The sequence below is a fragment of the Notechis scutatus genome, chromosome Z (assembly GCF_049901735.1).
Source record: "Notechis scutatus isolate UNSWTSFEM ecotype Mainland chromosome Z, rNotScu1.2, whole genome shotgun sequence".
NCBI classification, from domain to species: Eukaryota; Metazoa; Chordata; class Lepidosauria; order Squamata; family Elapidae; genus Notechis; species Notechis scutatus.
This window is the reverse complement of record NC_142025.1, coordinates 139,311,695-139,337,641: the sequence shown is the minus strand read 5'-3', so window position 1 is coordinate 139,337,641 and position 25,947 is coordinate 139,311,695. Positions and strand designations below refer to the sequence as shown.

The 25,947-nt window shown below is 43.3% G+C and overlaps 1 protein-coding gene across 10 annotated transcripts in view; it reads right to left on the bottom strand.

Annotated features, from left to right (window-relative positions):
• The window catches only part of KREMEN2 (kringle containing transmembrane protein 2), a 46,087-nt gene extending 21,565 nt beyond the window's left edge, over window positions 1–24,522 (bottom strand). For 6 of the 10 annotated variants that reach the window (XR_015745995.1, XR_003371774.2, XR_015745994.1 and 3 more), the window contains exons 1-4: window positions 23,339–24,522; window positions 9,490–9,756; window positions 8,120–8,244; window positions 3,989–4,142 (exon numbers count right to left, since the gene is read on the bottom strand). Coding sequence is in view for 1 of the 10 variants with exons in the window: in XM_026677564.2 (XP_026533349.1) it covers window positions 3,989–4,142; window positions 8,120–8,244; window positions 9,490–9,756; window positions 23,339–23,405 (613 nt within the window). In the remaining 9 variants the exon portion in view is untranslated. The remainder of the gene's footprint in view (window positions 1–3,988; window positions 4,143–8,119; window positions 8,245–9,489; window positions 9,757–23,338) is intronic. The other 4 variants (XR_003371773.2, XR_015745998.1, XR_003371775.2 and 1 more) reach the window with 1 other exon arrangement.
• Between the last annotated feature and the right edge of the window lie 1,425 nt (window positions 24,523–25,947).

Genomic DNA, 25,947 nt, shown 5'->3' with positions numbered 1-25,947 from the left:
GCCAGCCCACATCAGATGTAACAGATAATCAGAGTTGGAAGGGACCTTGTAGGTCATCTAGTCCAACCCCCCTGCCCAAGCAGGAGACCCTACACCATTTCCGACAGGTGTGAGTCCAATCTCTTCTTGAAAGTCTCAAGTGATCACTTTGGCCTGGTCTACCCAGTGCGAAGAGAAAACATGCCAGCAGTTTGGGGAGTGGTGTCAAATTGGCCATGCACACCCAGTTGGCCATGCCCAATGAGTGGCATCAAGCTGACCACGCCCACCCAGTTGGCCACACCCACCCAGTCAGCCACACCCACCCAGCCCCCAGGTCAACCACAGCCCTGATGCGGCCCTCAATGTCATTAACTTTGACATCCCCGAAATTCTCCCCCTCCCCCAATATTTATGTCAATATATACTAGCTCTTGAGACAGACAAGTAGTCCTTGATGGTACTGAAAAATTGACTTATGACCAGTCCTCACACATACAACATCCAGCATGTTTATAGTCATGTGACCAAAATTCAGGAGTTGGCAACTGGCATATATTTACAATGGTTGAATTATCCTGAGGTCATGTAATTGCCATTTGTGACTTTTCCAGCTGAAATACCAAGTCAAAGCTGGATGAATTTAAAAACTGCTATGATTTGCTTAACCGTGGCAAAAATGGTCATAAAATAAAGTGTGAGTCACTTAACACCTGCCTCACTTAGCAACCGAAATGCTGGCCCTAATTATAGTTTTAAATCAAAGACTATCTGTACATGGAATGGGGTGACTCACAACAGCCAGGTGGGCATGACTGGGTGGGCGCGGCCATCTGAGTGCCATCTTGTGGGTGTGGCTGAGTGGGTGTGGCCAGGTGAATGCAGAGAATTAGGTGCAGCCAGGTCAGTGCAGATGACTCTGGGTAACTGGGTGGGTGTGGCCAGGTGAATGCAACCAGGTGGGTGTGGCCAAGTGGGCATGGCCAGGTGGGTGCAGAACAAGTCACCCCAGGCAACTGGACATGGACCCAGTTCAGCCCACCACCAGAAAATAATCCCCGGAGAGGTGCTGGCAAACGGGAAACAGGGAAGTGGCAAAATTAGAAAAGCAAGGGGTGGGTTTATTTCTCCCCCCGCCTTGCAGAAACACTCCGTTTTTCTTTCTCCTTTATGGGGAAAAGTTTTCCTACCAACTTTAAAAGGGAAAGGAAGGGAGCAACAAGGTGGATTCAGCTGCTTAATTTGATGAACTATGCAAAGAAGGAACCAACTGTCTGGTTAATTCTTTAAACAAAACTGTTCTCCCTACCATTCTGGCTAGTTTTTTGTTTTTTTCCCAAGTTTGTATGTGACATATATTTCAAAGCAGTACTATTGATTTTACTTTTAGGTATAAAGCGGAGTCAATTTCATGTGTCTTTGCCTAGTTAGTATAGTCAAATTGACAAAGGCATATGAAATTGACTAGACTAGGGTGAGGATATAAAACTGATACCATAGCAGAACAAGCTGGAAGGACTCTGGAAATGATAGATAGGAGCAGTCCTCATCACATTGCCTCTAGAAGATTCTGGTGAGCTGGAAGAATTTTTTTTTCTTTTCCTTTTTAAAATAAAACTATTAAATTTAAAGGAGCAAAGAACAATTCAAAAGAGAAAAACAGATAGAAAAGGCCAAGCTGGAGCTCGCAATTACAGAACTATTAGTCATAAAAAACACACAACCTTTTTTAGCACCTCCCACTTCTTCCACAATTACTCAGTGTGGATCTCATGCACATATTCTACACAATGCAAACACTGCCTTGTTGTGTTTATTATGTGCCTTCTAAGTTGCAATTGTATTATGGAAAAATGTCAGTGCTCCGCCTCACACGTTAAAGAGCTCTTACATAGTGGTAGGTCCTAACTTGCTATGGTTATTAAAAACAAATTAAAATGGAAATAATACTAAGCTGTTGTCACAGTCAAACTCACGAAAGAGTCCAGCTGCATCTTAAATAAACAGGAAGACAAAACAAAGTTCCTGAAAACTAACACTAGTTAAAATAAATAAATAACTGCATTCCAGATGTTGAGAACATAAAACTAGCAGGATGGGAGCAAATTACAGCCAACGGCCAAAGAAAATACCATCTTTCTCTCCTATACCAAAAAAATGTGCAACAGCTCGTTCCTAAAGCGTCCTTCCTATTTATAATGAGGGTTATGGCACTTGCAAATAAAACTTGCAAATACACTCTCTGCTATAGCAAAATATGAACTCAAGCACATCCCTGAATCATTAACAGTAGAAGTTTCTAATCCCAGGTAAAAAAAAAAAGTGTTGTGCTGCAGCATACATTTCCACAAAAGAAAACACAATTTACGCAGAAGAGTCTGCAGGATTGGAGGCTGTCATCTTAAATGAGGAGAACAAAGTTGCACCTTCAACAGTGCAAGCTCGTCTCCTTTTGCACATGTGTGCAAAGTCACATGGTACACACAACAGAGTTCATCATGATAGCATGACACTGTTTTTGTCTTTTTTTCACCCTGCGTATCCCTCTTGCCTCAGATGCCTTTGAATCTATGAATGCCTCTTCTTAGGATTTTATCCCATTCAATTTCATGGAACTTTATCCTCTTCTCCATAGCCAGCAATTTACCCTTCCAAATGTAAGCAGCATTTCCATGCCAGTGTTCATCTTAAAACTTATCTTATGCCAGCGTGATGGATTCAGCAAGGATTTTACCTTCTATCTTGTAAGCTGCCTGGCACTTCTTCCAACCGATTGTCATTGCCCTCCCTATGTCCCCATGATACTTTGAACTCTCTTTGAGGCTTTGAAAAGTGATCCAATCCAATGAAAGAGATTGAAAAAGGGCAGCAAGCTGGCACTCTTCTACCTTTCTTGTTTGAACCTTGTGGCGCAGAGATTAGAGTGCAGCACTGCAGGCTACTTCTGCTGACTGTCAGCTACCTGCAATTTGGTAGTTTGAATCTCACCAGGCTCAAGGTGGATTCAGCCTTTCATCCTTCCAAAGTTTGGTAAAATGAGGATCCAAATTGTTGGGGGCAATATGCTGACTCTGTAAACTACTTAAAGAGAGCTGTAAAGCATTATGAAGCAGCCTATAAGTCTAAGTGCTATTGCTATTGTTTCTTTTTCACATTTTTGTGAGAAGAATTAACCAAAAAAAAAAAACCCAATCCTGACCAGCCATTGCATGGTGCAAGTATAGAAGATAAACGAATGGCGGCAAGGCAAGAAGAGGGAAATTCTAGCATCTAGGAAGTAAAAAAAGGAGAAATATTTTCTCTGGAGAAGGAAATGAGCCAGCAATTAATTAGATCACTTTTCAAAGCCGCACAGAGAATTCACAGAGTCCATGGGGACACAGGGAGGGCCAATGACAATCTCAGTCCCTAACTTACTGTATATGTGAACATGGCCTCAGTATGTGTATAGAACAGGATTTCTCAACCATGGCAGCTTGAAGATGGATGGACTTCAACTCCCAAATGCTGGCTGGGGAATTCTAGGGAATGCTGGAAGTCAAAATCTGTACATTTTCAAGCTGCTGAGAAACACAGGTATAAACAACAGGAAACTTCTGAGAAACCCCTACGGTCTGAGGCAGTTCAATATGCGACTTAGGGCAGAGTTCCCCAATCTTTCTGGGTTTGAAGACTGGCAGGGGAGAGGGGATGGTTCTGCATGAACAGTGGGCAAGTACGCACACACAGCTCCATTTGCTCATTCAAGTGGGGATGCACACAATGAGCTCCCCACTTCCGAAGCCCCGTTCTGAACCGCTCAAAGACCAGTAGAGGGACATGGCCTGGGGGTTGGGGACTCCTGATTTAGGATGCCTTGGATTCCAAATCCTTGAATAAGAAGATAACTTGAATGTTGTCTTTCTAAAAGTGTATTGAAGTTGTTTCTAAACCGCATCAACTTCACTGGATGGCCTTCAACGTTTAACATTCTTTTATCCAAGATGAGCGTGCACATTCTCACACTTACCATTGTATATGCCAATCCGGCCATCTCCTCCACACAGTTCACTGGACTTGCCAAAACAGACTTGATCACATTCCACAGCACTCACTTGCTGGCTGTGGCGGATATCCCCTTCATGCCCACAGAAACAGGCATAACCAGCTTCCACGCCAGCAAACTTTTTCCAAAACGGGAGAGGAAAATAAGAGACGATTTAAGATGGCACCATCTTTTTAACTGCATGGCTAAAATGTTGAAATGTGAAATTTTACAAGGAAGCAAAGATAGGACAAGCAGTTGTCTTGAAGGAAATTCAAGACTTCCTGTGACATATTGTGCCTGATTTAATCATAGTTTATTGAATAAGACAAATTGGGTTCTCTCAACATGCTAGGCCATAAATCATGGTTTACAGACCTTAAGGACTGTATTTGCATGATAAACTGTAGAACCAGTTGTCCATTTTAGGGCCAGAAGAAATGGTTTACTTTCTATGGAGCAATTATGTGGAGTAATACCAGCAGATTTATGTTTCCATAAAATAAAAGGGGGTGGTGACTATGGAAGATTATAGGAAAAGAGCCAAAATTATTTGCGATAACCCCAAATTCTTGCTATTTTCAAATGAGAAAGCTTAAACAGCGGCCATAATCAAGCCACCAGATTGAATAATGCTTTCCCAGGTATTAAAAAAAATAGACCAATCTTCAAATTCAGTATCTCCAGAACAGAAGCATAACCATGAGGGCAGCCGTCTCAACCAAGTGTGACAAATGGATAACAACTGTGCATTTGTTGCGCTAATAAAAACTGATAGCCTGGAACGACAAAACAAATGCTGTTTGATGGCTGAGCTCTGTTTCACGGGGTGCCAAGAATTGGGCTGATGGGATGAAAATAGAGAAGGGAAATAATATGTGTCTACTCTACTCCCATCAGTTGTCTGAGAAGATTAGAAAGACCAATCCAAAAAAGGGGAAAAAATAGATCAGTGAGGACACATGCCAAGAGCAAGTGAAGAAAATCAGGATTCAGGCCTTCCATATAAGCTAACTCTGCCTTATTCTGAGGTTCAATCAATCGGAATAGATATGGAAAGGACCTTGGAAGTCTTTTAGTCCAACCCCCTTCACAAGCAGGAGATCTGTACCATTTCAGACAAGGGACTGTCCAGTCTCTTCTTAAAAACATCCAGTGATGAAGCACCCACAACTTCTGACAGCAAACTGTTTCACTGGTTAATTATTCTCTCTTTTAGGAAGTTTCTCCTTAATTCTAGATTGCTTCTTCCCTTGATTAGTTTCCATCCATTGCTTCTTGTCTTGCCTTCTGGTGCTTTGGAAAATAAGTTGACCCCCTCCTCTTTGTGGCAGCCTCTCAAATACTGGAATACTGCTATCATGTCCCCCGCTAGCCCTTCTTTTATCTAGACTAGCCAAACCCAAATCCTGCAACCATTCTTCATATGTTTTAGTCTTCAGGCCTTTAATTATCCTATTTGCCCTTCTTTGCACTTTTTCCAAAGTCTCAATATCTTTTATTTAATGTGGTGACCAACACTGGATGCAGCATTCCAGGTGTGGCCTTTCTAAGGCTTTATAAAACAGTACTAACACTTCACATGATTTTGATTCTATGCCTTTGTTTATATAACCAAGGGTTCTATTAGCATTTTTGGTTGACTACCACACACTGCTGGCTCATGTTTAAGTGATCGTCCACTAGGACTCCAAGGTCCTTCTCACAATTACTGTGTTTGAGCCAGGTTTCACCTAATCCAGGGGTCCCCAACCGCCGGTCCGCGGACCGGTACCGTCCACGGAACAAGTCTTACCGGGCCGCTGGTTGCTGGGCGCCGCCATCTTTTTGATAAAAAGTGCTTCCGGTGTGCTTTTCGGGTAGAAAGCTCACCGGAAGCACTTTTTCATCAAAAAGATGGCGGCGCCAGATTTCTCGGTGAGCTTTTCCGGGTAGAAGCCATTTCTACCCGAAAAAGCTCACCGGAAGCGCTGCGCCCATCTTTTTGATGAAAAAGTGCTTCCGTGAGGTCACCGGAAGCACTTTTTCGTCAAAAAGATGGCGGCGCCCAGTTGATGCCGGTACCGGTCAGCGCGCGCCCAGCTGATGCCGGTACCGGCCGCGGCATAAAAAAAGGTTGGGGATCACTGACCTAATCTGTACCTGTACCTTTGGTTTTGCCTGCCTTAAGTGTAAAACCTTGCTTTTTTCCACATCAAATTTCATGTTGTTGGATGGGGCCCATTGTTTAAGTCTGTCAAGATATTTTTGGATCCTGAATTTGTCTTCTGGGGGGTTAGATGTTGGTCATCATTTGATTTGCTTTTTAGATGAATTTGAATTTCAAATGAAGGGTGGAGAGCTAGTTGCCTACAAAGTGCTGATGGTGCTGTGATCAGCAAACAAATCAACTGGGAAAGCTTTTTATGGTATAGAGATATGCACTGTTGCCCATCAAATCAAGCAGCAGCTGCTCAAGGCCCAGTAGTTAAGACAGTTCAGAAAAGCTGGCAAATAAACTATCTATATATCAATATTAAATAGATAGCTCTTTATTGAAAACCATGGATCAGTGGCCAGCAGCACCTCTATTGCTGCTTTGATGGTATTTGTTGAAATATAAGAGGTGAGCCATCTTGGCTACCCATTAATAGAAAAAAAGAATGATCATACTGTTCTTAATGGGAATAGTAGTTTAATGGGGCGATAAGAGTACAAATGAAAAAGAGGTTGAAATTACAAATGGAGCTTTCTATCAAATATTTTTTATTCAGGGAACTAGAACTTTTTGGTTCCCAGGCACAGAAATAGTGAATCACTTGGACAATCACATAAATATGAATGTGCTGCAGCTGACAAAAAAGCCAACACAATTCTAAGCTGCATTAACAGAGAGATAGAATCAAAATCACGTGAAGTGTTAATATCACCTTATAATGCCTTGGTAAGGCCACACGTGGAGTACTGCATCCAGTTTTGGTCGCCACAATGTAAAAAAGATGTTGAGACTCTAGAAAGAGTGCAGAGAAGAGCAACAAAGATGATTAGGGAACTGAAGGCTAAAACATATTTAAAAAAATGATTGCTGGAGTTGGGTATGTTTAGTCTAATGAAAAGAAGGACTAGGAGAGACATGATAGCTGTCTTCCAATATCTCAGGGGCTGCGACTACGAAGAGGGAGTCAAGCCATTCTCCAAAGCACCTGAGGGCAGGAAAAGAAGCAATGGAGTGGAAACTAATCAAGGAGAGAAGCAAGGAGAAATTTCCTGACAGAACAATTAATCAAACAAGTGGAAGGACTTGCCTCCAGAAATTGTGAATGTTCCAACACTGGAAATTTTAAGAAGAGATTGGACAATCATTTGTCTGAAATGGTATAAGGGAGCAGAGGCCTCGACACGAAGACCTCCAAGATCGCTTCCAACTCTGTTACTCTGTAGTCACTAAACTCTGTTGTGTTCAAAAAAATTTAATTCACCAATAATTATAAATCAATACATAAGTTCATCGGGTTTTTTAATTAAAATCTCTTAATAATCTCCAGTCCCACACAGGCAAATTTTATTAGCTGTGTCAGAGCACTGCTTTGTATCTCTTTGAACCGGGCTACATCCTTATATATACCAATGTTAAAGGTCATTAAATTAGTCTTCTCAAGCTTTGCAAACCAAGTCAGATTAGAGAAGACGAATCTAAAAGCACACAGTATTTGAAACAATGTCAGGATTCTATGTTTATATTAAAAACAAGCCCAGAGCTGCATCACACAACTCCAGTGTGGCAGGTTAGAAAGAATGAAATCCTTCTCACTGGTGCTTTTTTGACTAGGCTGGAGAGGAGAATGTGGGAACTGAGTGGCATCATTCCCTGACTTTTGTTTATTATTTTATATTAATCTATAAGCTCTCTTTTTCTCAACCAATCTCATCTAATTGTATCCGGACCGTTCAAGAACTCAGTTCATGAAGTCAAGCCCAGAATTTGTAAGTCAAGCCCAGAATTTGTAACCAGCTTGTTATCTGGGAATTCTGGGAGATGTAGTATTAACACACATAGACAGCCCCCCTTTTGAAGCAACCTCTTCAATGGACTGAGAAAGGCCTCCCGAGTTTCACATAACAAAGAGACGGTTATACCTTATAGCCTCGTTTGCGGCAGAAACTGAGGCAAACTTGTACTGTGAGTTTGGTGGATGTGCCACTGCTCCCACTTAATGTTGGGGGAGTGCCCGAGTCCAGGAAGCAGCCAACATAGCCGGGCACTGAAAGAAACAATGAAGAATGTGGGTAGACATTTTGAATGTTTATGCGCGAAGGTATCACAACACTACACAACTTTAGGACTTTACAAATAGCCTTCATTTACCAACCACAGTTGGGACTTGCAACTCTGTGGTTAAGTACTACAGTCATTAAGCAAAAATAAGTCACGCGATTGCACTGGACCTATGATGTTATCTTCTGCTTCTGTCATTACACAAATCACCATGGTCGTTAAGTGAAACATCACATGACTGGGATTTCCCTTTCACATTCTCCATTAATTTTGCTTGTTTGAAGCTCACAAATGGCAATCACTTAACCATGGGAAACTGTGTGGCTGTAAATGCAAAGATTGGTTGCACAGCTGTTTTTCTTTTTCAACTGTTATAAATTCAAATAATCACTAAACAAGGCAGTCAATAAGTGATGGCTATCTGTGATGCAAACTGGCCACATGATTCACAGCAGCCAGTTGTGGGGAATTCTGGGAGCTGTATTCTACCCATTTTGACATTGCCAAGGTTGAGAAACACTGCCTTATTGTTTTAAGTGAAAGGCACAGGCAGCTGTCTCAAAATAGATGCTTGTCAGATTCAACAGGTTTAATGCCAACCTTTGCCTTACGCTTTCTTTGAAATGTTTTGCCCCTGTATTATTTATGTTTTCTTGTATTTTTTTCAGAATGCTTCAAAATTTATTCAAATTTCTCTTCTTGATGTATTGGGTTTACAGTACATTCCTGTTGAAACTTACAAGGGTGCTACCGCTGTATTTTGTTCCTTTCATTTCAAAGATGCCCTGGCTGATCAAACTTCAAAATCTGAAAAGGGCCAATAGAAGGGACCTGTCTACCCTTTGGATGACTGCCTTTGAGTGAAGCAAAGACCAAGAGTGGATTTTCATCCATATTTCTTGGCTGTCCCATAATAAAGACAAAATCATAACACGCCATCTCTGAAAATTTGTTAAAATGTTCTTCTCCTTTGAAATAAATTTCAAAGCAAACAATCTTTTTTCTGAGCTGGTGATCTATCAGAATGTCAATTTGAAGAGGAACAGTAGGATGACACCAATTTAGGAAAAGCTGGGTTACAGACTCCAAGCGGAACCAGCAAACAATTGAGAATAGGATGTTCAACTTTCAGAGAAGGTCCACTAGTTATTAACTTTCCTATAGCATAGGCCAAACTTTTTCATCCAATTCTGGCTGATCCCTCCACCTCGATGCAAAATCCAGCACTTACTGTGGCAGGTTGGGATATCACAGTACTTCCAGTAGATCCCTTCTTCGTTCTCTGAGATGTAGCACCAGGGTTGTACATCACCGTCTGGATTTCGGCAGTAATTGTGACTGCCCAGCCCCCACTCGCCATTGGGATATTTGGCCGTGTTATAGGCATGTTCTCGTGTCTGGTTCCAGTAGAGACAAGGCTTCCCAGCGGATCCAGGAGCAGTTCTGTTCTGCAGTCCCCGATAATCAGCTCCATTCACCATAAAACATTCAGATAATTCTGGGGAATAATTAGAGGGAAAAAGAGATGGTAAGAGACAGGTTTCCTCTCCATGTTTATTCCTGCATATTTCATTTCCTAAATGAATACTGGTGGTTGTTATCGTGCATTTCCTCCACATTCACTAAAGAACGAAGTCATACAAAGTAATGATTATTTTGAGATAAATCATCAACTCTTGAAGATTGCATGGATGTACTTCAACTTATCAGACCCAGCTCTTAGCAAAGTCAGCCTTATCTTCACAACAGAGCCATATTTGATTGCTGCTTTATGACGAAATCTAAGTGTTTTATCACTTCCAACCCAAGACATATCTCTGATCAACAATTCCCCTTGCCGTTTTCTCCCTTGATCATCACAACAATTCTCTCTGTATCACATGCAAGTGATAAATTGGATCGCAATGCACAAAAAGTAAAGATAAATTAGCCTTTGAAGTGTCATAAGAGTCTGTTTTGATTTTGCTACAGAAGAGTAACACAGCTATCCCTCGGGAAGCTGTTATACACAAACAAATTTGTCCTCACAACAACCCAGAGAGCTTGGTTAAACTGAGATATAGTAACCAGCTCCAGGTCATCCAAGGAACTTATGGTAGCCTGCCCGGAAAACAATCCACAGTTCCTCATCAATGAAGAACTTGTGGCTCTCCTGGTATTACTGAAACTCTCATTCCCAGCCATTGGCCATATCTGCTGGGACTGCTGGGAGTTATAGTTCAGCAACATCAAGAAGGCTACCAGTTCCTGGTGAGAGACATATATACACCCACAAATAAATGTACAGATACAAATTATATAATCAAGAAATAAAGAGCTTTTCAATTTTTAAAAACCTAAGGCTTCTGGTCTAGTGAATTTGTACTTGTTCAGAGATCAGTGCCTATCTATACTACAAGTTTCAGTCAGTCAAGTAAAATATAGCACATTCACTCACAAGTTACTAAATGTTTTAGTTTTAATCTCAGTCAGTATTTGTGAGTTGGTGTATGGGGTGAATTCAACTTCTTTGATTAATGCATGATTCAGTGTATTGTGTAAACCAGGAAAATCCATGTAGGTTAAGTTGTGTGAATGCAGCTGATGCTCCCAATTGGGTCAGGTCAACAAGACAGTGAACTTTGTAATTATAATCAGGAAATCCCACTGAATGTATTTTCAGAGAGAGAGGGAGGGAGGGAGAGAGAGAGAAAGAGAGAGAGAGAGAGAGAGAGAGAGAGCTGTGGCATTGATAAGACTGGCACAGTAGGATACTAATCCTTGTTTAGTCACTGTCTCATTTAGTGACCGTTCACAGTTAACAATGTTGATGAAAAAGTAACTTAATGACCATTCCTCATATTTAGGTCTGTAAAGCAAAGCTCATGTAAGTCATTTAGTTACAATTAATGACCGAATTGTCTATCCCATATGTGACTGTTAAACTAGGACTATCAGTGGTACTTGATTCAAATATTCAATCAGGCATAAATTATGCAGGATAGCTGTGACATCCTATATAATTACGACTTGTAGAACTTCATTTCTAGATGAGGAAGAGATCCCAAATTTTCAAACAATCTTAAAGCTAAATCTCTCAGTCCTACAGGAATCCTGAAGGGCTGAATTCAGGCCTTGATTTCTTATTGGTGAAGGAAAGTCCCTCTGTTCCTTCACAGAAAGAGCTTCTGTCAAAACAAGTTATAATTTGGGGGCAGAAAATTGGAAAAGATAATCCTGCTTCTCTTTTACCCATAATTGGGGAATTCGCTTTGGTCAAAAAGTTGGAGGGAAGTACATGTTTGAAGACCTGCAGCTGGAGAAGAGGTTTTGAGGTCTTCTGGGAAATTCACAGGAGACCTCCAGCTGCCCCTTCTTTCCTTCCCCTCCCAATCCTGAAATGTGGAGCTGGAGAAACATCAGAGCAAGCGTGACAAGACAAGCTTGGAAGAAGAGGGGCTCCTCTCAAGGCTGCCTCCAGGGTGGGGGCCAAACCAAGATTAGAGATGCTAAATGTGTAATCAGTTAAAGCATGCAAAGGCTTTGAAGATTCAAAGGGAAATGGTGGAGGGTGTCCTGTGAGATTTGGCTGGAGGCAAGAGAAACACAGGAGACCCTTTTAGATCTCACATTTGGGGAAGAGGAAGGATTGGAGGAGGATCAAAGCGTTCAAAGACACATTTAATCACCCATGCCAAGACAGTCAAGTGCAGGCAGAACACAAAGAAAGAATATGGGGGGACAGTGAGATGGGCAGAGCCTCTGCTAAATCTCTGACCTCTACCAAGGTCAAAAATGAGTCCTTGTAAACCAAGGATGAGCAATATTTGGGGTGGGGAGTCACATTTGGTTCTTTGAGTAGAGTTACAGGTAGGGATAAATTCCCCAAAGGTGGGAGAGATGACATAATGAACTTGGCAAAGCCAAGATGGAATTAAATTCAGTTGGATTAAAATGGAATTGATTTATTTACATGAAGATGATAGGATTATTCCCATATATTTAATTTTCCTGTTTATGCTTATTTATGCTTATTTATTGACTGGATTTACGACCATCATAAGAACCAGAAAATTTGTTAAACAGTGCAATCATTAAGTGAGACATCACATGTTTAAATCACTTGATTTTAACTTTTTGGCTATGGTCATAAAGCCAGACATCACTTGTCTGCAACTTGTGACTTTTGCTGAGGGCTTCTCCATTGACTTTGCTTGTCCAAAACTGGCTTGGAAGGTTAGAAATGGTGATTACATGAATGAAGGATACTGCATCCACCATAAATTTGCAAGTTGCCAAGTATCCAAATCACAATCATATAACCACGGGAATGCTACAACAATTATAAGCATGAGGACTTTTTTAAGGACTACATATATTAATTAATTCATTAAGAATTAAAAATTGTAGAAGGGCTCCAAGTATTTCAACCAAGGCTTTTAGGGTTGATGGGGTGATCATAGGGTCCAGGGATGGGATTCTACCGGTTCTGTCCACCTCTGTAGAACCAGTAGTTCTGAAGAGCAGCTGACAGAGAACATACATAGAACCGGTTTTATGTCTGCTGCTATTTTGAACCTGCCTGCCCGGGCTCTTACATGACCTTTATTTCCTGTTTTTTCAACCACAGCTGCTTTGCACGACACAACTGTGGTTGAAAAAGCAGGGGAAAGGGGCTTTTCCAACCGCTGCGCACTTGCACGCAGCACTGCTCAGCTGTCCAGGCAGCTCAGCAGGTCATAAATTGCACATGCAACACAGAGCAACAGAACCAGTAGTTATACCGGTCAGATCCCATCCCTGATAGGGCCCCTTACTAAGTATCTTGTCCCACTGTGGAGTGCCATCCATTTGCATCTGCAATAACAAGATTTAATTGTCCCAGAAATCCCATTTTTACAATGTTTTCTCCACAGATCATAAGCACTAATCCCAGGGAAAAGTCTTATCTCTCTAGGCCCCGTGGTTCTCAACCCTGGCCCTTTTAAAATGTGTGGACTTCAATTTTCAGAATGCAAACTGGAGAGTTCTGGGAGTTGAAGTTCACACATCTTAAAAGGACCAAGGTTGAGAATTACTACTCTAGGCAACTGATTGAAGTGGGAGAAATATGAAAATGGTGGAAGGAATGCATCACATCAGGTTACAAGTTACTATGTCATTTCTAAATGTCCCTGCATATAAACAAAACATACAAAACCTATACTCCCTTTCACCCAAGTAAAAACTGACATATCAAGGAAAAAAGTTCTAGCCCAACCCAGCCCTGGCTTTGCTTGTATTCTCTTTCAAAGTCATACAAGCATGTTCCTCACTGCATTCCTATGTGTCTACATAGCAAGAACCTTCACAAGTTAGTTCTGTCATCCAGAGTCTGAAGTATATGCTTTGTACAAATATTGGAACCCTGCCACTGATTTCCATTACAGCTTTAGGCAAAGAAAATAGCATTCTGGATCTGAAGAGATGTCTGTGACAGAAGACTAAGCCCAGTGGCCCCCTGCCATTTTGAAGATTGTCCTGGCATCGAACTGCCCTGCAAGGGGTGCAAAGGAAGAATGCTGGCATAGAATAACACTTTGAGGAAGCAAAAGGATCACAGCCAGGCATTAGGGCAATTTGCACAAGCGTGTAGATCTGCTGGAAAAAAAAAATAGGAACAGAAACATTTGTGTGTGCAACTTGGCACTGCATGAAGTAGGTTGCAGAAGTGGCAGCAGGCCATTTTCCTTGCAGAATCCAATCTGTAGCTCTCCCTTCTTCTTTTTTTAATTCTGGAAAAATGGCACAGATTCAGCAAGTCTAAATAATGCCGAATGCCGGTGGTAGAACTCACAAGGGTAAACAAAAGGGGAAGGGAAGCTGCGTTCTGGGCTGGCAAGGAGATCAGACATCCAGAGGCTGCCCCTCGCCCCCGCCAAGAACTTGAGAGGGTTGGCCCCCAGCCTGCCTTGTTTTATCCCAGACATAGTAATGTCCTTCCACAGCTGGGAATAACCCATGACTTGTGCTTCCTCCACTTGCCTCCTGCCATCAATCCATCCAACCACCCACCTTCCAAGTTCAATCCTCTCCTGGTGTAACCAGATGCCTTTCAAACCTAGCAGACATGAGCCCCAGGGGGATGGGACCCACCTGTTGTTGGAGATGGAAATAGCTGAGAACATAATAAACAGGTGGTCGATATGAAGCAAGAGGACTAGGCTAGGAAGGGGAGGGTAGCAAAGAGAGCTCTTCATGGGAGGATATGGAAGCCTACAGAGGCCGGAGACTGGATGTCTAGCAGGTGGTGGGTGTTGGCAGCTGGTCCTTTAGAAGATGCTTAGGACCAGTGGAGTCCTATCTGGGGGGGCATGAATGTGAGATGGCCCTGGGGAGGTGAGGGAGGGGAGTAAAAATCAGGGGTGAGGCATTAGACAAATGGTACAGGAGGCCTTGGTGTTACCGCACTGTTCGAATTGCTGAAGAACTGTGACATGAATGTAATGGAACGCATACAGGCGGGCCAGGAGGCTCATAGCTCTGTTTCAACAAACGTGGGATTAGCTATTTTGGTACCATTGTGGAAAGCTTCCTCCTGCTGAAGTTGCAGCTGTCGAAAGACCAACAGGCTGTGGAGAAAGGATGACAAATAGGACAGGCAAGAATGTCAAAAATCTCTGTAATGCCTTTCTTTAAAAAGAAATCAAAGGTATATTCACACCTGTATTCTGTATCTCTGGGGCTTGCATCTGTGTTCCAGATACTCTGGAGATCCTTGGATACTTACCAGGCCCCTTTAATGAGAATAGCAGTCATATTAGATGAGCTGCTCTGGGTGTTGTCCCCAAATTCGGGTCTTAGCCTGGCGCCAAAACCAATGAAGATATCCAAACACGAGGTGCAGGGTTGATTTCCTTTTGCTGAAGTACTTCAGCAAAAGGGGTCCCAGCCAGCAAAATGCCAGGACCCAGAACAAAGAATTCAACAAGCTTTCATAGAAAACAAGTTGTTCAAGAAACATTGTTTAATAGGCTTTTTGAAAATTATCTAAAGGGTCATATATTGGTTCCATGCCATCTCTATTTCTAAGTCTTAACTAATAAACACTTCAAAAGTTATCTAACAAGTATTCTATTGGCTCTACTTCAACCCTATTCCTAAAAGTTAATTAATAGGCCTCCTATAAGATTTTTAGCAAGGCTTCTATTGCAGAATTCCCCAACCCTTTCAGATTGGCGGCCTGGAATAAAGGGGGAGGGAGAAAAGACAGGATGGTTTTGTGGGAGGGGCAGGACCATGATGTGTGCATGTGCACAAGCACCCGTTGCTCGTGTGTGTGGGGTGAGAGTGTGCCTGACCCTCACTTGAATGGGGCCGGGAACATCTATGGTACTCACACAAGTGGGGCCACGAGTGTCCACAATGCTAGCGCAAGTGGAACCGCAAACTCTCATGAAGCTAGCATGAGTGGCACCCTGAATGCCTGCGATGTTTGCACGAGTGACACCCTGAGCACTGGTGATGCTCATGTGAGTGGGGTTGTGCACTTGCACACACCAACCATCCACTCACATACGAATAGCCCGTGGCCTAGTAGTGGCAGAGGTCTATACAGATTGGGGACCCCTGATCTATTGGCTGTTTTAGCCCTATTCCTTATCTTAGCAATATGTCTTTGTATAATAGAGCCTCGGTTGCGCAATGGTTAGAGTGCAGTACTGCAAGCTACTCCTACTGCAATTTGGCAGGTCGTATCCAGGCTCAAGGTTGACTCAACCATCCTTCCATCCTTCTGAGGTGGGTAAAATGAGGACCCAAACTGTTGAGGGCAATATGCCAGCTCTGTAAATTGCTTTGAGAGTGCTGTAAAGCACTATAAAGCGGTATACAAGTCTAAGTGCTATTGCTATTGCCTGGTAGACAGCTCTTGTTTTCTACATTGAAAGAGGCCCCACCTGTCCACACCCCCTCTTCCAATTTTTTTTGTTATGCAAGCTTCACAAATACCCATCCCCTCCCTTCCTTCTGAGTTCATGCCATAACTGCATTTTTATAGCAAATGGCTCTACAGCAAATGGCCCATCATTTGCGACAGCTGCTCCACCCCCACGGATCTTCTCCTTCCCCATCAAGCAGGCCGAGGGAAGACCTGAGGTGTTTTGGGGCCAAGCCAGACTGACCAGGGTCATCATTCACATGTTCACACAGTTCATATACAAGTGGCCAAACGTAAAGGGAGCATGTTAGAGAAGCACCATTGCTTTGGATTTCAGTCTATGTTTTTCTAGCTGCATCATTCTCTTTTTAGTTCAAACATAGTGAAAGTGAGCTGGAAAAGGAACAGAGAAACACTGTGATGGACTAAAGAAATAGTAAGGCCCAGAAATCCTGAAGGGCCCTTCTTCAGTACCATTTTATATACCAGTAGTTAAGTAAAACTATCTACATTCTCTGCTCCTCATTTCACATGTCAGTGGACAAAATTGTGAAGGGATCTGGGTTTCTTATTACTGCCACATCCAGTTTCGCCTTCAGGGCCTATAGGTCAACAATGGTGCTATGGGAGATTTGGAAACAATTTGAATTCTGAGAAACCTGAGAGAATAAAAAATGTAATACAAACAAAAGTGATGCACTTTTTGATGCTTCATGTACAAATGTGAAAATTAAAATGCTCAAATGAGAGGTGGTTAAGGAAAGAATAAGGGTATGAAGAGGAAAGAAGGAACAGTTTTCTGGCTAGCCATTTATAACTCTTCCAGGATATCCCATCTCATTCCTCTTTAATTTTCCATCTTCCCACCTCCCAAAACATCAGTATAAATCAGACTCTTCAGAGAAAGGAGTTTTCCTCGGTTTTTGTTTCCTTTAATTGTATGATAAGTGTTAAGAAAACCCCTGCATATATTTAAGTATGGTATGCATATATAAATACATGTAAGAACTGATGGCATGTGGACCAAGGCAGTCATAGAATGGATCTCACTTGATAAAAAGCGTCCATGAAAGAGATCTAAAACAAAATGGATTGAAGATTTCAGCAAGTATTGTGGGCCCAGTTGGCAAAAGAAAGCTCAGAACTGTATTGATTGTGGAAGAGGCGTTCATCCTGCAGTGGGTAGACAATGGCTAAAATGATGGTGATGACAACAACAATGATGATGATATAAGTACTTACACGCACTCATACAAATATCATCTGACGGAGTAAGCTGCAGTTCAACATTTGCCATAATGTCATTACTGATAAATTGGTGCTACTATGTCTCTGTTCAATGACATTAAGTGATGTTTTTCTAAACATTTCAGGACAATAATTCCTGTTGCATAGTTTTGAAACCATTACCAAGCGATCCATAAAAGCATAGAAGAGATAAAAAGATGATTTTTGGATTTCTACCACATGCCATTTATATGCATGTTATTGGCAGCATATACTACTCAGGCAGCCATAAAATGAAGATCGCTTTTTAAAAATTGCCTTTTCCTCCTATTTTTTTTCACTAACCACATGCCCTCTTTGCTTGCAGCCAACACAATGCAGCATGAATGCAAAACCATTTATTGCTGCAAATTAAATAAATATATCAAGCAGCAATGCTCTCCAGCAGGGTTAAAAATCTAATATCCCATCATCCTATCCTATTTTAGGGGTGGGGGAGAGATTAACTAATTAAACTGAAGAGCTGAAGAAAAACAGGACCTGTTTAAAAAGGGAATGTACAAGTTCCATAAAAATTCAGTTAAAACGTTCAACGTTTTAAAATCAAGAACAAAACTGAGAAACACAGGAGAGTCACCAGTTTGGAAAGTAAGTCCTTTGAAGGAAGAAAGAAAAAGCTCAGCATATTTAACCCTAAGAAGAGAAGATCAAGCAAAAGTATGACAATGGTCTTAAATTCCTGAAGGGTTGTCACATATAAAGTGGAGCTAAGTTCCCAGTTGTAATTTGGAGACCTGGACTGAAAGCCATGGGTAGGAAAAGAAAAATGCAAGGAAGTGTGTGCTTCTAGCTAACTTCTTAGAAATCATTTCCTGATGATTGTGAGCTATTCACAGTGGCCTTGGTGGTTTCTTCTGCTGTAGGGCTTGGAGCAGCTATTGCCTGGGGTTGATGTCATACTGTAGTACATCACATCTGGAGGGCTTCAGGTTCAGTAGCTGAAGTCCCTTCTAGCTTTGGAACCCTATTTTTTTAATATTGCAAATGGGCCCAGAAACCTGTCAGCATGATGCAGTCAGTGATCAGAGGAGATCCAGGCACATTTCCACAATCAGCTATATTACACACCAAATGACCTTGTGTGTTAATTACTGTCTCTCTGATTGACTTGCCTGCAAGAGGAATTGTGGGGGGGAGGGAGGAAAATTCTATTTGCTGCCTTGAACTTCTCTGAGAAAAGGTGGGATAGAAACAGAACTCAAGTTTGCCTACCAGGAACCAATGCTTGAACACATCTGTTACACATTGCTGAATTTTCTGTCCTGCCTGGTCTTCATTTAGCTTGCAATACTGTAGTCTGTCTTCCCCTGATTTAAACAAGAGTGCACTTTTTTCCCCCCAGTTGAAGAGTTCCTCGGAAAACCTAATTCAGAGTAGGCCTCCCCAGCAACTGTATTTGCAGGACAGGGGCTACATGTTCCCTCGTGTTTGTGTATTTGTATGTGGAAACAAAGACATACAACCCCTCGCTGAGACCTAATTTTTAACTGAAGAAACTGAACTTGGGAAGACTGACAGCTTCAGTCTATTGCGTAGGGTAGACTGCAGCTCTGGCGTCAGAATAATGGGTTTTACAAGTATAGGAACGTCTCTAGTTTACTTGTGAGAAACTGAAAGGCGTACACTTTTGATACAAGCCCTTTGGCTTAAGCCTTTTGGCAGGAGTTCTTGCACATAAATTAATAAATCCTGGCTTAGCCAAAATCCACACAACAGCATAATGAAATGACTGGGTATTCCTTCAGCAAGATGTGACAATGCCGCTAATTCAGATAACTCTTTAATTTTGGAGCACGGATTATGTATTAAGGTCACGCCTCTGCGTTCTACACTCTTAACTACTCCACATTCCACAAAACTGGAAAATTGCTTTATTGTTTTCTTTTGTGTCTCTCTTTCTGAGTCTCATCTTTGAACAGGTTTCCAAAATGAGATTCAGCAGGTAATTAAAGCAACTATGTTTTCAGGGACAGTGAGAATTGCAGAGGCATTATTAAAGATCATACCTGGAGATTAAAAATAAATAAATCAAAGTAGCGTAGGGACATTCTGAAAATTGTCTGGAACAAAAGGAAACAAACGGGTCTAACTGCCTCTGTGACCACAGTGCCCCCTTATGGAGCCCGAAGCTTTAAAACTAGCTTTTTCTTCTCTTATTGTTCAGAACATAGAAAAACAAAAAGTTACTTTGAAAGAGACTAACTGGCATTTCCTGTTACAAAAGAAATAGAAAGAAATTATAATTGATTCAAGTAAAACAACAAAGAGAAAATGGAGTATTTCATGATCTGCAGCCACAAGAGTTGTCAACACGAATAACCCCACCTTTGCTAACTGCATTAAAGGGCAGAGGTTCAACAGGTGAATCTTACACGATCCATTACAGCTTCACTGCAAGTATTCATATTTCATCTGCTGAATTGATGTTTCACCCTGAATAGATCAATCTAAGAGAGCATAAAGTGCAGAGGAGGTTTCAGGAAAAGTTGGATCACATGATAGGTAAAACTTTCCTTCTCCAACTGGTAAATTCTGGGTAAATTAAATGTACCCCTCCCCCAAAAAAATCATTCCCTTATCCATAATATTCCTAATCCCACTCTTTCTCAAGAACAAGTTGAATGGTCTTTCTTTACTCCCCATCATTTTCTTCTAACCACAGATTAAGAGAAGCTCAAAAAGAATTAATGAATCTTCCCTAGTCATTTAGTGCATGTGCTCCAGATTTAAGCAAGTCAATGAAAAAGCTGTGGTAGCTCCATTCATATGACATGCTAAACTGAACAATGACTAATGGATGGAGAAATATTGATGGTGATGTGGGGGGGGGAGAGCAAAATTAAAGTGGGTTGGTGGGGAGGGCCCCAAAAAGAGTGGGTGGAGCCCAAAACAAACTGTGGGTGGAGCCAGTGAGTGGAGTTTGCAAAACTGGAAGGTTGAATCTCGCTTCTCTTCTTTGCGTCACCTCATCCTTTTCACTGCTATTCTGATTTTGGCATCTCTCTTTGGCTATCTCCATGCTTCTCAAGACACACGTTTCCTTATCCAAGTGACATCTTGTCACTCTGAAGGAGGCCCAAAATGGGAAGAAGAAAAATGGAAGATTTGTTCATCTTCTTGGATGAGTCTTCCCTTCCTCCACAATCTTACAAGCCCTATACTGAACCCCTCTGAATAATGGCACCCACCAAGCACATCCATGCATGGATCAACCATACCACCCAAGAGTTTCCACACCACTTGTCCATGAAAGAGCTAGAGAACAAAGAGTCTCCAAACAGAGGAATAAATAGAGATGTAGGATGACTTCAGGAAAGTATTACATTAAAGGCACTGGAGGACAGCCAAGATGTGTTTGGGGAGAGGGGGGGGAGAAGGGGGGAAATATTGGCAGCCCTAGTAACTGTCAGATCTCAAGGATTAATATCCAGCTCCATGATATAAGTCCTTGCCTGGCTGGGAAAGTAGCCAGACATCTTTCCCTCTCCCTGGGAGATACAATGAAAGGAGGTGTGGAATAAAAATGTCTTCTTCCTGCATACCTGCACAGCATTTGTTATTTGGTCTTTAGCCCAGAACATAACTATATTGGCTGGGTTGTGAATTATATGAAGCCGTCTCATGCGGAGATGAACTGGTCCTCTGAGGCTGCGTTAGCCTGCTCTGCCAGAAGGCCATCTCCGGAGGGTAAAATAGAGATGTTTCCCTTCACCTGCTATAATTGGATTTTTCCAATGGAATCCAACCTCTAGCATGCCAAGCAGGTACTTTAGCACGTGGCCACAATCCCTTCCCAAGGAGAAGTTCACTCCGGAATGTGTGCAGGAACACTCCAAAAGGAAAGAATATGTACAAAAATGTATCAGTACACTGGGGAGGGATCGCAATCCTGGCTGGGTCCTTTCAAACTTCAAGGGTCTGATTTCCCACTCAAATGGCACAGTGGTAGTGATTTTGTTTTATTTGTTTACATCCTGTCTTTATAATTTTTATAAATAACTCAAGGTGGGGAATATACCTTCCTTCTCCTATTTTCTCCAAAATAACAACAACAGCAACACTGAGATGGGCTGGGCTAAGAGAGAGTATCTAGAAGGCACCCAGTTCAGTCTTTTGGTTTCTAGCCTGGAGCCTTAACCACTATACCAAACTGACTCTAGTGATGATGGATACAAACACACCTTTCACTAGACTCTTCCTCCCATTTAATTACTTTAATTAATCCACCATACCTCTGGAACTCTCTACAGTTCCTTGCATCCAATTCCAGCTTTCCCCAAACTGGAGTTTTTCTTGAGAATTTAAGACTACAACCCCCATCATCCCAAGCCAGTGTGTCAATTGCTTGAGACTAATGGGGACTGTAATACGACATATCTCAAAAGACACCTGCTTGTGTAAAGCAGCCCTTTCTAAACCTGATAATATGGAGCTGTTTTCCCACCGCTGTACTTTAGTTCTCTGGCTCTTTCCAGTTTTTCTTTCTTACGGCCCTTTTGGGGCAGCATCCTATCCCTTCATTCTTTTCAGCGCTGCGAGTGCTGAAAACAAAACCCTGACGTCTCATCAAGATCATAAATTCCCTAGTTTCTCCTTGCTTAATAACACCAAGGTTCAACAAACAGCAAGCAATTCCCATTTCTACTCTTACAGCTGCCCCCCCCCCCAAGCTTTGCTGTACTTCATGTAACCTATCTTTGCAAATAACTGAAAAAGGGGTCAGCTTGTTTGGAGAGGAGAAAAAAAGAAGAACTGGGAAAACCCGTCACTGAAGCTGCTATCATTATAGTGGCACGGGAGTGTTTTGGGGGTGTGGGTGAGGCTCATCCCCTCCTGCCATCACAGTCTTTTCTCAATAATACTCCAGCACAACACTCTCCAGTCATTTGGGATTCTCATCTCACAGGTATTCTGGACTCCAGTCAAGCACATCTGGAGGGGCAGAGGATGCTTTGGCTCAGAAAGGCGGGGGAGGGGGAGGGGAAGAGGGCAGGATCTCTGCCAAGGTATTCTCCTCCCATCCCACCACCATTCAAGCTGTCTTTGTGGTCCAGCAGCTGTCTGGTCTGCCAGGGTGAGGGAGAAATTGGTGACACTCATCTGTCTGCAGTCGTGGCAGGACAGGTGGTCAAGATGGGGAGCTTTTGAGGCCGAGGGCTCCTCGGGCCAAGCAGAGGCACCAAGTGAAAGAGGCAGGGGGGGTCCTTCCAGGCCAAAGGCAGAGGACAAGTATACCAACACCACTTAAGTGGCTCTCCTTCTTCTCTTTGCAATCTCTGGCATGTCCATGCTGAGGGCTATGGCTGCGTTTCCAGCTGCCACTTTCTGCATCCCAACAATCTTATGTGGCTAACACTCTCACAACAACCTCCACAGGCACACCTGGAATAAATAGATACATGTTCACACAACAACTTGGTTTTGGAATGATCCCATTTGGGGGGGGGTTGTACCGTATTAGCACAGCAATGTTCCCACAACCCTGTAAGCCATGAGCAGACAAACCAAACTCAAAACTAAACCAGCTGGGCACAATTACAAATGCTGCTGGTAAATTTTTTAATTGATATAGTGATGTATGAATGCTGCCTGCACGTTGAGATGGAAGGCATGTTTGCTGAGCTCTCCATCAAACCTGTTACTCCATCTTCTGATCTAGAACTCCCATGATGCTGCTAGGGAGCGCATAGAAAGGGTCGAAATAGACAATGGCCACTGTGATGGGCATTGTAGTCTGAATTGCCTGGGTAATACTAGTTCAGGAAAGCAGAGATGGCCAAGTCAGGATGTCTTGTCCTCATCACTGGCCAATACAGACTTTTTGTCCCACCTCCCAGGTTTTAAGATATGGGTCTTATGGGCCCCATTCCCAAACTTGTCTTCCCAGTTCACTTACCTGCTTTCTGCAGAGTCCATGACCGTTGAAGGAGCACCAGCAGGAAACCAACGACTTCCCAGGGCATCTCTGGACAGTGTCACTCCTGCTCTGGGCATCAAGGCTGCCCCACAGCTGGGGGGTGTAGGAACCGCCAGGATCCCAACTGACAGCTAGAGCTGGCAATTGGAGCTGCAAACCCTCTCTGAACTGTCACGGTACCAGACCTGATTTCACTGTCCAGGGTGGTTCTGTCTATCGTGGGAACTGTGCTTTTTCTCCTCTGGGTTTCCGAAGGGCAGCGCGACGGAGGCTGCCTTCTCCCGATTTGAAGGACGCGCATCTGGAGTCTTTACTCGGGAGTCAGGAACCTAATAAGCGCCCTCCCAACGCAGCCGCAGATTAGGATCGTCTTCCCGGAGACATTTAGGATTTCTCCGGGTCGGAGATCATCCTGGCGGCGGGATTGAAGACGCGCCGCGGAGACGGGATTGCACCTCGCCCTTCTCGGCTTCGCTCCCAAACTTCTGATCTCGAATCGGCTGGATCTCCTGCCAGAAGCAGGATGCTTAGGGATTGATCCCGGTCTCTTGTCTCTCCGCCTCCTTTCCCCGCCTCTCTTGGCTTCCAACCAATCCCTTCTGCTCCCCTCTCGCTCCTGGAATGAATCCGGATATCTCCGGATCCTCCCCTCTTCTGACCGGTCGGCGGGTCAAGCTCAGTCCCCGCCAGGTGTCATCCTCAGGTGAGTTTCTTCTATCCCTCGAGGAATCTCGCTCGGCGTCTACTGGATGGTGGCGTCCAGAGCAATCCTGCCAGCCACCGTCGCCTGCGGAGCCGGCCAATCCCCGAAGGACCAAATTCGAGGGGAGTCGAACCGTGGCGCTTGTTTACATCGGTCGGGTGACGCAGTTCAGGCAGCCCGAGTCGTGGTCCTCTCGCCTGGGTGAGGGAGAGGTCGGATCCTCCAGTAGCCGTCCTAAAGCAAGACGACCACCTGTCGCAGCCGCGCGCCCCGGCTCGACGACGCTTGGACAGACGGCTCTCTTCTCCGGCTCTGCAGCTGCCGCGACCGCTGCCGCCGCGTTCCGTTCCCCCAGCCCGCTCCCCTGGCAGCCGGAGGCAGAAGAGAAGGCGGCTCCCCCGCCATCCCCACCCCACTCCCAACAGATCTCCCCGCCCTGGCCGGCGGCCGCCCCTGGGACGTCCCATCCCGGGGAGGGAGGGCCGAGGGAGGGGAGGGAGAAGCCGTTCTTCGGCGGCGTCGGCTTTGCAAGCGAGTCGCTGCCTTTTCTCAGCGTTCCGCGCAGCCTTGAAATCCGAGACGGGGCGGAGCCAAAGAAAGAGGAGGCGGTTCGTAACAAGAAAACGGAGTTTTGGGGACGCGGGCGGGACGCGATGGAAGTTGCTGGATGGCCAGGACAGGAGCTGTGGATTGCACCCCGCCCGGCAGCTTTTGTTCAACACCCGCCCTGCGTCAGCAAGAGAAAACCATGCAGATGAAGATCACAGATGAGATACCAAACGATCACCTAGAAAGAACAAAAATAACACCACGAATACTACATTAAACAACAGAATCAATGAATCAGCCCTTTTAACAAATACAGACCCGCAATTAAAAAAAACAACCACGTAATTTTAAAAAGGGCTCTGGCAATCGTCCCAGAAGCAGAGCGGGTGGGTGGATCGGCATTCATCTGCCAGAATGCCGTTTCTCATAAGCTGGGTCAATGGGCACCTAGAAAACAAGATTGTCTACTGGAATGAATAACAGACAAGGTCATAGAATATGGGCGAGCGATCAGTCTAGATAGCCGGGATCAACCATGGAAGCTTTTACAGCTTAATAAATTAAACTCTGCTGGAAAAGCAATGGCACCTAGCAGAGATATTTCAGTGAAAGAATATAATCGAGGTATCCTGCCCCAATCAATACTCCTAACTGCAACTTTTCACACCAATAGAACCTTCTGGATACTCTTCAAGGGTAGCCCTACATTAGAGCTCACTGCAGAAGTCCAATCGCGGTGGATAAAGTATGGAGGAATAATGTTAAAAGAAAACTTTACAGTTCATGCACTCCTCTTAACTGTGGGACAATTTCATTCTACTGCTGCCACTCAAAAGTCTGTAAGCCAAATAGAACAAAGAAGCATTTCCAAGAAGAAACCTGTAACTCTTTCTGGAACAATATGAAATCAAAACCTGGGCCAAGCTATCTCTTTATCAATAGCAGCTCCAAATTAGCTCTGCTTGTTCACACTCGTTCAGCCCAAAACTAAACCAACCCAAGTGACAATCCAAGCTATCAACCATTTCCTCAGGGTGATCGATATGTTGATGACACTCCAAATCTCACCTAGTAGGTTCAATCAATGTCACAAAACCCCCCAGATAAAATGCTTCTCTGATTTTACAGGTTGTTGTGGACCCTACTTTGAAAGGCAGAAAGAGCTAAGCTTAGGGACTATCCAAGAGGATTTTCTACAGAGTGTTTCCATGGCTCAATACTTGATAGAAAATCACAGTAAAAGCCTGATCTCACTGGTTATTAATTTAAGTAGAAATATTGTCTGTTCATATTCAAATGCTTTTCTTTTTTTTATTATAGCGATGTGTATGTCACC